Source organism: Coregonus lavaretus (genome assembly GCF_964263955.1).
Source record: "Coregonus lavaretus genome assembly, chromosome: 10".
NCBI lineage: Eukaryota > Metazoa > Chordata > Actinopteri > Salmoniformes > Salmonidae > Coregonus > Coregonus lavaretus.
Window position 1 is genome coordinate 17,768,086 of NC_139997.1, and position 14,007 is coordinate 17,782,092.

At 42.6% G+C, this 14,007-nt stretch overlaps 1 protein-coding gene across 1 annotated transcript in view; it reads left to right on the forward strand.

The window, feature by feature from the left end:
- The first annotated feature begins 260 nt into the window (after nt 1-260).
- Nucleotides 261-14,007, forward strand: part of LOC311135987 (14-3-3 protein epsilon-like) — a 36,459-nt gene continuing 22,712 nt past the window's right edge. Inside the window, exon 1 of the mRNA XM_084170032.1 lies at nt 261-467. Within this exon, the coding sequence (XP_084026158.1) occupies nt 404-467 (64 nt within the window). The 5' untranslated portion in view covers nt 261-403. The remainder of the gene's footprint in view (nt 468-14,007) is intronic.

Sequence of the window (14,007 nt, forward strand, 5' to 3'; positions counted from 1 at the left end):
CACCATTATTATATGCACACTACTTTATGGAGATAGTCTGGTCATGATGAGTGGATTATATTAAATTGAATAATTTTAATACTGGCCTGTGTTTCACATTTTCAATAGATTTTTGGTTGACATATAATCACACCATAAAGACGTGTACAGGTTATGCGAGATTAAATGAGTTGCAGGCCAGGAGCTTGCACGGGAGTGTGTGAGGAAAAAAAAGTGGAGAGCAGGGGATGTGGTGGCGGCGTGGATTGCGTCAATTTCCCGGATTGAGTCCGGACGCCATCTTTACACCAGTGCTACCAGTAGTTAGAGAGTGGGGACGCTGAGCTGCTGCTCCACCAGGAACCGCTGCCTGAGACAGATCCACGTTCAGCCTCTCCTCATCGACAGCCCGACCTCGAACACCATGGCAGATCGAGAACACTTAGTATACCAGGCCAAACTCGCCGAACAAGCCGAGAGATACGATGGTAAGGACTGAGATTTACTGTCAATGCGGAGTATGCCCCTCATTCGCTTGTATCCTTCTTCCCCGGCCTCACCCTCCCTCTAGCGGGGGGCTTCGAGGAGCGGGTGAGGTGGTTTGAAGATGGATTCGTTAACTAGCTAGTAAGAGATCGTAGTAAAGACAAAATGGCGGAGAAGAGGGTTTCGGGGTCCGAGTAACGTTAACTAGCGATAAACATGTGTATTACTGGGGTTTAGGCTATTCAGTGTTAGTATGGCCATGGGTGATATTCAGCTTCCATGCTATCTTGAAAGCAGTTGTTTGATTCTGCTGGTGGTCATGTCAATGGATATACAACTAGCTAACGTTAGTTAACTAGGTTACGAAGCCGCTATCTATTTCTAACGGCGGTTAGCTAGTCAATGCAATGTTGCTTACTAACGTTAGTTAACAAGAGAGCCTGCCAGCTAACGAACGTGAGCTAAAATCTGGTAAAATGGCGGCTAACAATGGTTGATAAATTGCAATAGCTACCGTTGGATGGGTTAAGGTTAGCTAACCATTTGTTAACTAAAATAATTTGGTTCTTTGTGATGAACTAGCTAGCTATTTTGACAGTACCGCAGTTACACTATAAATAGATAACGGCTTCGTAACCTGCCTAGTTAGCTAACTAGCTAACGTTAGTCTTGAAGCTAGTTTGCTAGCGACTGCATTGTTTCCAACTATTTTTCAAGGAAAGTATAAATGACTACTTCGATGAGGTTTAACGGCGGTTGGCATCCAATAAATGTTGCATTACTGCCACCAACTAGACTGGAGTATAACTCTCGTATACTTTGCTTGGAAAAAGGAAAATCAACAAATACGATATATCTAACTACACTAATCAAAAACCTGTGCACACCACCCTACTCTATTTAAACATATCTAGTCCTACCTCAGGCTGAAAAGACGGGACACCACCACTCAACACACCCGGTAACTATTCTGCCGTCATATCTCGTACACCCAAATACTTCTCTGCATCTGCCAGCACAACCTCTATTTTCTGCGATTAATGTTCCATCCCTGCAGTACAGTTGATAACCATTGCTATGAACGCTAAAAAGCCAATCTTACTGAAGCATATATCCAGGGTTGCCAGGTCAAGCTAACATTTCTAGCCCAACGCCACCCTGTCTAGCTAGCTAGTTGGCAAGCAAACGTTAAACACGCTAGGCACCTTGCTAGTTAATGTTAACTGGCAGTTTTGTAGAATGTTTTAGCTAGCTAACTGCGATCGCACCAGCTAACTATGCAGCGATGGGTCTTTAGCTAGCATACACAATAGCCCCCCCCGCCCCAATCTACAAGGTGTCGAAAGCATTCCACAGGGATACTGCCCCATGTTGACTCCAATGCTTCCCAAAGTTGTGTGAAGTTGGCTGGATGTCCTTTTGGTGGTGGACCATTCTTGATACACACGGAAAACTATTGCGCCTGGCAGGCACCTGCTACCATACTCCATTCAAATGCGCTTCCATCTTTTGACTTGCCCAATCACCTTCTGAATGGCACACATACACAATTTGTCTCAAGGCTTAAAAATCGTTCTTTAACATGTCTCCTCTTCATCTACACTGAACAAAAATGTAAACGCAACATTTAAAGCCCATGTTTCATCAGCTGAAATAAGATCCTAGAAATTTTCCATATGCACAAAACGCTTATTTTTAGTGAGCATTTCTCCTTTGCCAAGATAATCCATCCACCTGACAGGTGTGGCTATCAAGAAGCTGATTAAAAAGCATGATCATTACACAGGTGCACTTTGTGCTGGCGTCAATAAAAGGCCACTCTAAAATGTGCAGTTTTGTCACACAACACAATGCCACAGACGTCTCAAGTTTTGAGGGAGTATGCAATTGGCATGCTTACTGCAGGAATGTCCACCAGAGCTGTTGCCAGAGAATTGAATGCGAACTTCTGTACCATAAGCGTCGTATTAGAGAATTTGGCAGTACGTCCAACCGGCTTCACAACCGCAGACCACGTGTATGGCGTCGTGTGGACGAGCGGTTTGCTGATGTCAACGTTGTGAACAGAGTGCCCATGGTGGCGGTGAGGTTATGGTATGGGCAGGCATAAGCTACGGACAATGAACACAGTTGCATTATATCGATGGCAATTTGAATGCACAGAAATACTGTGACGTGATCCTGAGGCCCATTGTGGCCCATATGAACTGTAACTCAGTAAAATCTTTGAAATTGTTGCATTTATATTCTTGTTAGGTATACATTAAAGTGGATTTAACAAGTGACATCAATAAGGGATCATAGCTTTTCCCCCGTATTCACCTGGTCAGTATGTCATGGAAATGTTTTGTACACTCAGTGTATATATGGACAGAGTTGAGTTTACTAAGATAATTATACCCAAGACGAGAGGTATTCTTCTGAAAAAGCATGGACACTGGGAATGCTGCGTGAAATGGCACATCCATTTTCCAAAATGTATGAAAGGGCTAGATGTCTTTGTTTACACTGTAAACAAGTCAACACGCTTCAGTGGCATATTACTATGGCATAAGTTTGACCGAATACTGGCCACAAATCAAATTCTATGATTGCAATGTCTCCTTCCTCAGTGGATGTCGCTACACATTTGGGCTCCCTATCCCCAGACATTGATGCCTGTTGTTAGTGCCCCATTATGCTGAAGTGGTCCTTCAAGCTTCCTTTTTGAGTGGATCCTTCTGAATTACTTTTGGACAGAATGCTTTCTCTGTAGCATATCAGCATCTTTGCTTGACGAGTGTTCTCGTGCATCTTGAATAGGGCTGTGAATTGCCAGGGACCATACGATACTATATTACCACGGTGCTGATATGTATTGAGATTCTATATGTATTACAATTCGATACTGTGATTTTATTGTGATTCGATGTTCCAAACATATTGCTCACATATCTCTTGCAGAGCCATGATAATGAGTTTTGATTAGTCATTGAAGTAAAAGTGATGAAAACAAATTGCCTCCATATTTAATAAGGGTGCAGGTACAGCCAACTAGCGCATAAATATTGCAATATTGTCAAAACGAGACGATATAACATAAAATAACTGTGCTTTTTTTTTTACCTCTCACTTATTAGTGCTTGAATGATCTGAACTCTACCACTCTGATGATCCAGTTCATAAAGTATGCCGACTGATCTAGGCAAAGACTTTCCCATGATGATGAATGTAGAGGAAGATGCATTAAATGCCTTGTTAATTCCATTTTATTTTAATTTCCCCATTTAACATGACTGCGGTATTGCTGAGAAGTGGCCTATACCAAGGCATACCATTAAGTGCTGTAGTAGTACCTGATTTTAGTTTTCTAGATTTTGATATCAAAGATCAGCAGTGCTACACATGGGCCATGCAGTCTCTTCTCTGGTCTCTTTTGCCCTGCTATGAAACAGGATACTGTCTCCTACCAGCTCTAGCCAACACCACCCACCCCTCCTGTCGTTAGGCCTCCTGAAAGGGGACAATCCCCTGGAGGGGCCGGGCCACTCAGAGCCTGGATGATTCCCCCCTGCAGGCCTGCTGTGGAACAGGCCACTTCTCCTGGAGCCCCCTTTGGCACAGAGGAATGTGCAAGGCGGATAGTGCAGCTGGGGTCAAGCCATACCAGAGAGAGGGGGAGTTATGTGCCTATGCAGCCCCCCTGACATGGGGACCAAGGGACAGGAGGAGACGAGAAGCACCAGTGCGCCACTCTCTTACGTAACCCCTCTCTCTCCAGCTCAGGCGAGTCATCCAGCCCCTGTGTGTGTGTGTGCAAATGGATCAGACAGGGGCTGCCTGTTTAGTGGGGATCTTTGCAAAGACTGCTCTCTTACCTTTTCCTCCCTCCCCTCCTTAGTTCCTCTTCTTTGAGGAAGTGCACTTATACACTGTCTCCAGCCACAGCGGGAGGCAGGGCTCAGCAGTCCTTGTGTCACTCAACAGACCTGAACACATTCCAATGCATTGTCGTAATGGTGGTAGTAACACCCCTCCCACCAACACATCTCAGTCACGCCTGTTCTCTTCTTTCCCCGGAGACTGAGTAGTATTCCTCTTTTTTGCTTGATGGGTTTAGATAGAACAGTTCACAGAATGTATTTTTATATAGACACCCCAATTGTTCTTGCAGTCCTCATGTTAATTTGATTATGTCGAGTCGTGCTAATCAGGGCAGCAGTGTAGCTGAACACTATAGTAAGATGTTCTGCTTCCACACATGTATGGAAGGCCAGCTGGTGAGAGTCCTGTTCATTCAAACTAGCTGAGATCTTCCTTTTCTTCATGTGTTCTCGATCACCTGCGTCCCCCACACAGACATGACATTTCTACATTAAGGCGAGGCATTAAGGTCCCCCCCCCCCCCCCCCCCCTTAATCATATCACAATGAACTTTTACCAGTTTAATATAGACACCAATATAACACTTTTTGTACTACAACTGCAAATCTCATTAAATATGCACATCTTTGCATATACCGCAAATCCAGTTTTCTGGACACTGGATGAAGTCAGCATACATGTTTTGGTATAATTTTGTTAAGACACTCCAGGACCAGACACGTATAGAGCAGATGGTGGATATATACTTTTTTAGACTTTCTATCTGTAAAATACTAAAGACATGTACATAAACAGCATTTTTGATACATATTTCCAACAATTGTTATCAGAATCAACATTTTACAACATATCAACAATTCCCTCTATACAGGACTGGATAATATATTTAAGTATAACCACAAATGTGCTAAATGCAGATGCTTCTGAAGAGTAATTAGTTGGCGTGTGGGAAGAGTCTGACTTTCGGGAATTGGCAGTTAAAGAACAATGAATTTAGCGGACCAAATGCCTATTTAGACCCAATCACGATCTCTTAAAAGTTACTACATGTATTTCAGTTTGTAACATTCTTAATGAAATGGGCTTTTAAATTATGTATGATTACATGTAGTGAACTTTGAAATTATGGATTTATGTCCATTTTAATGTGATTTTAAAATCCATAATTTTTATGACAATAGCATGATAAACAAAAGTTTGTTTTTGAAAGTACTAATGTTAAAGGTAGACTCAGCGATATGACGTAGATGCAGAAAGTAAACCGCATAGTAGCGCGAGGCTCAACTTCTCCGCTGTTTTGGTGTCCTGGCTACTGCGCTGTGAAGCGAACCCATGCACATGTGCAAATACTGTGTACATTTTACATTTACATTTTAGTCATTTAGCAGACGCTCTTATCCAGAGCGACTTACAGTTAGTGAGTGCATACATTATTTTATTTTTCATACTGCCCCCCCGTGAGAATTGAACCCACAACCCTGGCGTTGCAAACGCCATGCTCTACCAACTGAGCTACATCCCTGCTGGCCATTCCCTCCCCTACCCTGGACGACGCAGGGCCAATTATGCACGCCCCATGGGTCTCCCGGTCGCGGCCGGCTACGACAGAGCCTGGAATCGAACCAGGATCTCTAGTGGCACAGCTAGCACTGCGATGCAGTGCCTTAGACCACTGCGCTGTACGGCTGTGTGAGAGCGAAGTCTTGCATCTCGATCGTCTGAATATCTGCGGTGCTGCTCGTGGCAACGTCATTTAGCTGAGTCTACCTTTTAAAGGTCCCAAACATTCATTCTGATTCCCATGTAAAATAACATTTTGAGTGATTAAAATATTACCCATACTATTTTTGGGGATAGAAATGCTAAAAATGTTAGTACTTTCTCTCATGGCTAACTACCGGGAAGTTTGAAAAGACAAGCTGATGGGTGGTAAGCTTATATTCATGAGCTCGCCTTGACTGACAGCTCTTTGAAACGCCTATGTCAAGAAACTTGGATGCAGTGTTGCAGTAAAATCATCTCAAGCAAATTTGGAGATACACAAAGTAACTCAAACTACATTGAAATTGCATGAATGATGGCAATGTTTTATACATCTCCCGTATGGCATGTCTCTTGTGATACGATTCACAGCAGCACTGACGGATGTGTTGACATGACATCTTCGTCAGAGTTTTGAATTACCCTTCCCCCTCCTTTGTTCCATGCTGGCTGAAGACTTGGCTAGCCAGTAACTAGCTAACATCAGACATAGATGAAAGGGTAAACATATAAGTATCTTTGCCATAGATGAATAGTGTAAACTTTTATATTTGCTGACACCCTACAAGCAAATTTTGGCACTGGTAGAGTAGCTATCTAGCGATGTTGGTTACAAGGCGGTACTTATTTAAATTAGGTAAAAAATACCATGTTACCATTGGTGTATTAAAATGAGTTAGGGTGACGTCACCCTATGCCCTTAATAATCCCGCCTCCCTGAATCCAAGTCTTGGACATGGGGGAGGGGACAAGTAACTTTATGATAAAACTTTATCAATCTAGATGCAACAGCAATTTTTCATTCTTCGGTCATCATACTTTGATCTGGTTTCATCCGAATATCATCAAATTTCATGAAAAACAATATATTCTTAAAGGACCAAAATACTCATAAATCTCAATTGTTAAGTTGATGCATAAATTTCACCTGTTGTGCCTCGCCTTATATTTTATTAGAAGAAATCTTGTTTCCTTTCCCTTACCTTCCTTTACATTTGATGTCAATCCATAGAGGGGTCACTGAGTGTGTCTGAGGACGGCCCTAGTCCACTGATCAAAGCCATGGCTCAGTGTTTTTCTGCTGCAGAGATACTGTAGTGCTGCTGCTCTTCCTGGGCGCTGACAGTTGAGCATCGAGTTTCCGCAGCATGCTTTATGCAGATCTGCCATTGGCTGCTGTAGGTACACTGTCTCTAGAAGTCATAGGCTCTATGTATGGCACACACTGTGCTCCAGTGCTGCCTGTCTGTGTACAGCATGGCAGTACTCTGATGATTTTTATGCACCGGCAGGGTCACACACAGAGCAAGACCCCACGCTTTCTGGGGTTCCCCCTCAGTCCCATAAGCATTCTTATCAAGCAATATTATGGTGTTGTGTAACTGTAAACATATAGGCCTAACATGTGGGCTATAGGCCTAGTATGGTAATATGTTATGCTGGAATTATTACGAACAATATTTCTGCTCTAGCTAAGACCTTCTGTTGTAACCACTTACTGTATTATAACACCCATACTGGACAGCTGCACAGCTCCCGTAATTTTCCTTGATCTGATTTACTGGTGTATCATTTAAATGTGAAAGGCTCTCCCCCCTGCAAGTTTCCTCACTGTGATTACACCAGCCCTGTAATGGTGTCTATTGATTACTGCGTTTTCTGGACAAGAACCCCAAGTTATTTTACTCAAATCTCCCAGACTCGGACACTGACGCAGTACTGAATTCGACGACATTCTATGAGGGAAGTTTCTAGAATTCCGAGACACTCCTCTAGTCTTTGGCTCAGCAGCCAGCTGGGCTCTACTCCCACGGCTACGTCCATCTAGCGGTAATGCAGGTTTGCATCAAGTCCCCCGTCTACGCTGGCAACTCCCCAGACACTCCATTAAGAGAGCTGGTGATGACAGGAACCTTTCAAGGTGTGCATCTAATCTCGTTATACATCTAAATATGGAAGAGATGTGCCAAGAGACCCTGTTCTGTGACTGTAGTTGGCCTATGTGATCCCACCTGAAAGTCATTGTGTATGAAAACACAGTGAACCGCTTGGATTGAGGATAAATCCATTTGAATTCAATCACTTTTTGACAAGCACCCCTTTTGATTGAACGAATCCTTCCATACATATTTGCCCATTTGTAGGAGTGCTCAGAAAGTGACTTTTTAGACCTGAATGGCAAAACATTCAAGAGATGGTGCTCAAAGTTTACATACTGTATTTTGCATACCATACCATGAGACCTCAATGTTTTCATCACAAGAAACGATAAAGGGCTGAGATTGATATAATTTAAAAGCTTACAAACAGGGTTGTCAAATAATTTGATAATTTCGTAATGTTATTTAAATAAAAATGGTCATTAACATTGACTATTTGATTATTACACAAAAAAGTTATCAAAAACTGAAAGACAAGAAATCATGAATGTCAGGACCAATCCAGTTAACAACCCAAATAACACTATCAGTAATCCAAATGCAATCTGTGTACATACACCAAAATATATACTAAGAATATGTACAGCAGTAAATATATTAAAGTGAGCTATTTCAAGAATCCGGTATATAAATACAGGCTGTGTGTGTGTGTGTGTGTGTGTGTGTGTGTGTGTGTGTGTGTGTGTGTATATATATATATATATATATATATATATATATATATATATATACAGTATAAAAAAATGCAATGTACAGTAGTAGATAAACTCAGCAAAAAAAGAAACGTCCCTTTTTCAGGACCCTGTCTTTCAAAGCTAATTTGTAAAATCCAAATAACTTCACAGATCTTCATTGTAAAGGGTTTAAACACTGTTTCCCATGCTTGTTCAATGAACCATAAACAATTAATGAACATGCACCTGTGGAACGGTCGTTAAGACACTAACAGCTTACAGACCATTGGCAATTAAGGTCACAGTTATAAAAACTTAGGACACTAAAGAGGCCTTTCTACTGACTCTGGAAAGACACCAAAAGAAAGATGCCCAGGGTCCCTGCTCATCTGCGTGAACATGCCTTAGGCATGCTGCAAGGAGGCATGAGGACTGCAGATGTGGCCAGGGCAATAAATTGCAATGTCCGTACTTTGAGACGCCTAAGACAGCGCTACAGGGAGACAGGACGGACAGCTGATTGTCCTCGCAGTGGCAGACCATGTGTAACAACACCTGCACAGGATCGGTACATCCGAACATCACACCTGCGGGACAGGTACAGGATGGCAACAACAACTGCCAGAGTTACACCAGGAACGCACAATCCCTCCATCAGTGCTCAGACTGTCTGCAATAGGCTGAGAGAGGCTGGACTGAGGGCTTGTAGGCCTGTTGTAAGGCAGGGCCTCACCAGACATCACCGGCAACAACGTCGCCGTCGCTGGACCAGACAGGACTGGCAAAAAGTGCTCTTCACTGACGAGTCGCGGTTTTGTCTCACCAGGGGTGATGGTCGGATTCGCGTTTATCGTCGAAGGAATGAGCGTTAGTTACACCGAGCCCTGTACTCTGGAGTGGGATCGATTTGGAGGTGGAGGGTCCGTCATGGTCTGGGGTGGTGTGTCACAGCATCATCGGACAGAGCTTGTTGTCATTGCAGGCAATCTCAATGCTGTGCGTTACAGGGAAGACATCATCCTCCCTCATGTGTTACCCTTCCTGCAGGCTCATCCTGACCCTCCAGCATGACAATGCCACCAGCCATACTGCTCGTTCTGTGCGTGATTTCCTGCAAGACAGGAATGTCAGTAAATCTGGTGCAGTCCATGAGGAGATGCACTGCAGTACTTAATGCAGCTGGTGGCCACACCAGATACTGACTGTTACTTTAGATTTTGACCCCCCCCCCCCTTGTTCAGGGACACATTATTCAATTTCTGTTAGGTTTGCTAAAAATAAACGCAGTTCACAGTGAGAGGACATTTCTTTTTATGATGACTTTATATTAGAATGACCTATGTGAAGAATAGAGTATATGAATAAGAATACAGTATTTAATCCAGTATATAAATACACTGTGTATGAACGGTGTAACAAAAATGCAATAGTATATGTATTAGAATGAGCTAGGCCTATATGAAAGGGAAAGGAAGAATACATTATGTGAATACACAGTGTGAAAGACCATATAAAGGAAACGGTCCAGTGCTTAATGTCTATATACAGTGCTTACGGAAAGGATTTAGACCCCTTGATTTTTTCCATATTTTGGTACATAACAGCCTTATTCTAAAATGGATTAAATGTATTATTTTCCTTCGTCAATCTACACACAATACCCCATGACAAAGTGAAAACAGGTTTTTTGAAATGTTTGCAAATTTATTATAAAAAATAAAATAAAAATCGAAATTGATCTCAGGTGCATCCTGTTAACATTTATCATCCTTGAGTTGTTTCTACAACTTGATTGGAGTCCACCTGTGGTAAATTCAATTGATTGGACATTATTCAGAAAGGCACACACCTGTCTATATAAGGTCCCACAGTTGACAGTGCATGTCAGAGCAAAAACCAAGCCATGAGGTCGAAGATTGTGTCAAGGCACAGACCAACACATTTCTGCAGCATTGAAGGTCCCCAAGAACACAGTGGCCTCCATCATTCTTAAATGGAAGAAGTTTGGAACCACCAAGACTCTTCCTAGAGCTGGCCGCCCGGCCAAACTGAGCAATCGGGGGAGAAAGGCCTTAGTCACTCTGACAGAGCTCCAGAGTTCCTCTGTGGAGATGGGAGAACCTTCCAGAAGGACAACCATCTCTGCAGCACTCCACCAATCAGGCCTTTATGGTAGTGTCCAGATGGAAGCTACTCCTCAGTAAAAGGCACATGACGGCTCTCTTGGAGTTTGCCAAAAGGCACCTAAAGGACTATGACCATGAAAAACAAGATTCTCTGGAATGCCAAGTGTGTGCAAAGCTGTCATCAAGGCAAAGGGTGGCTGTTTGAAAAATCTGTTTGAAAAATCTCAAATATATTAATAAATAAGATAGTTTTTTGGTTACTACATGATTCCATATGTATTATTTCATAGTTTTGATGTCTTCACTATTATTCTACAATGTATATGTGTGTGTGTGTGTGTGTGTGTGTGTGTATATATATTTTTTATTTCACCTTTATTTAACCAGGTGAACAAGTTCTCATTTACAACTGTGACCTGGCCAAGATAAAGCAAAGCAGTGCGATTTTAAAAACAACAACAACAACAGAGTTACATATGGAATAAACAAAATGTACAGTCAATAACACAATAGAAAATCTATGTACAGTGTGTGCAAATGTAGTATGTTATGGAGGTAAGGCAATAAATAGACCATAGTGCAAAATAATTATAATTTAGTATTAACACTGGCGTGATAGATGTGCAGAAGATGATGTGCAAATAGAGATACTGGGGTGCAAATTAGCAAAATAAATAACAATTTAAATAACAATATGAGGTCGTTTGGTGGGCTAATTACAGATGGGCTGTGTACAGGTGCAGTGATCGGTAAACTGCGCTGACAACTGATGCTTAAAGATAGTGAGGGAGATAAGTGTCTCCAGCTTCAGAGTTTTTTTGCAGTTTGTTCCAGTCATTTGCAGCAGAGAACTGGAAGGAATGGCGGCCAAAGGAGGTGTTGGCTTTGGGGATGACCAGTGAGAGATTACTGCTGGAATGCATACTACGGGTGGGTGTTGCTATGGTGACCAATGAGCTAAGGCGGGGATTTGCCTATAAGTGATTTATAGATGACCTGGAGCCAGTCAACGAGAGCGTACAGGTCACAATGGTGGGTAGTATATGGGGCTTTGGTGGCAAAACAGATGGCACTGTGATAGACTATATCCAATTTGCTGAGTAGAGTGTTGGAAGCTATTTTGTAAATGACATCGCCGAAGTCAAGGATCGGTAGGATAATCAGTTTTACAAGGGTATGTTTAGCAGCATGAGTGAAGGAGTCTTTGGTGCGAAATAGGAAGCCGATTGTAGATTTAGCTTTGGATTGGAGATGCTTAATGTGAGTCTGGAAGGAGAGTTTACGGTCTAACCAGACACCTAGGTAATGTAGTTGTCCACATATTCTAAGTCAGACTCGCCGAGAGTAGTGATTCTGGTCGGGCGGGCGGGTGCAAGCAGCGTTCGATTGAAGAGCATACATTTAGTTTTACTAGTGTTTAAGAGCAGTTGGAGGCCACGGAAGGAGTGTTGTATGGCATTGAAGCTCGTTTGGAGGTTTGTTAACACAGTGTCCAATGAAGGGCCAGATGTATACAAAATGGTGTCGTCTGCGTAGAGGTGGATCTGAGAGTCACCAGCAGCAAGAGCGACATCATTGATATACACAGAGAATAGAGTCAGCCCGAGAATTGAACCCTGTGGCACCCATATAGACTGCAAGAGGTCCAGACAACAGGCCCTCCGATTTGACGTGTGTGTGTGTGTGTATGTATGTATGTATGTGTGTATATACAGTTGAAGTCGGAAGTTTACATACACCTTAACCATATACATTTAAACTCAGTTTCACAATTCCTGACATTTAATCCTAGTAAAAATTCCCTGTCTTAGGTCAGTTAGGATCACCACTTTATTTTAAGAATGTGAAATGTCAGAATAATCAAATCAAATTGTATTGGTCACATGCGCCGAATACAACAGGTGCAGACATTACAGTGAAATGCTTACTTACAGCCCTTAACCAACAGTGCATTTATTTTAAACAAAAAAAGTAAGAATAAAACAACAACAAAAAAAGTGTTGAGAAAAAAAGAGCAGAAGTAAAATAAAGTGACAGTAGGGAGGCTATATATACAGGGGGGTACCGTTGCAGAGTCAATGTGCGGGGGCACCGGCTAGTTGAGGTAGTTGAGGTAATATGTACATGTGGGTAGAGTTAAAGTGACTATGCATAAATACTTAACAGAGTAGCAGCAGCGTAAAAAGGATGGGGTGGGGGGGCAGTGCAAATAGTCCGGGTAGCCATGATTAGCTGTTCAGGAGTCTTATGGCTTGGGGGTAGAAGCTGTTGAGAAGTCTTTTGGACCTAGACTTGGCACTCCGGTACCGCTTGCCGTGCGGTAGCAGAGAGAACAGTCTATGACTAGGGTGGCTGGAGTCTTTGACAATTTTGAGGGCCTTCCTAATAGGAGAGAGAATGATTTATTTCAGCTTTTATTTCTTTCATCACATTCCCAGTGGGTCAGAAGTTTACATACACTCAATTAGTATTTGGTAGCATTGCCTTTAAATTGTATAACTTGGGTCAATCGTTACGGGTAGCCTTCCACAAGCTTCCCACAATAAGTTGGGTGAATTTTGGCCCATTCCTCCTGACAGAGCTGGTGTAACTGAGTCAGGTTTGTAGGCCTCCTTGCTCGCACACGCCTTTTCAGTTCTGCCCACAAATGTTCTATAGGATTGAGGTCAGGGCTTTGTGATGAACACTCCAATATCTTGACTTTGTTGTCCTTAAGCCATTTTGCCACAACTTTGGAAGTATGGTCATGATGCCATCTATTTTGTGAAGTGCACCAGTCCCTCCTGCAGCAAAGCACCCCCACAGCATGATGCTGCCACCCCTGTTCTTCACGGTTGGGATGGTGTTCGTCGGCATGCAAGTCCCCCCTTTTCCCTCCAAACATAACGATGGTCATTATGGCCAAACAGTTCTATTTTGTTTTCATCAGACCAGAGGACATTTCTCCAAAAAGTACAATCTTTGTCCCCATGTGCAGTGGCAAACCGTAGTCTGGCTTTTTTATGGCGGTTTTGGAGCAGTGGCTTCTTCCTTGCTGAGTGGCCTTTCAGGTTGTCGATATAGGACTCGTTTTACTGTGGATATACAGTGGAGAGAACAAGTATTTGATACACTGCTGATTTTGCAGGTTTTCCTACTTACAAAGCACGTAGAGGTCTGTAACTTTTATCATAGGTA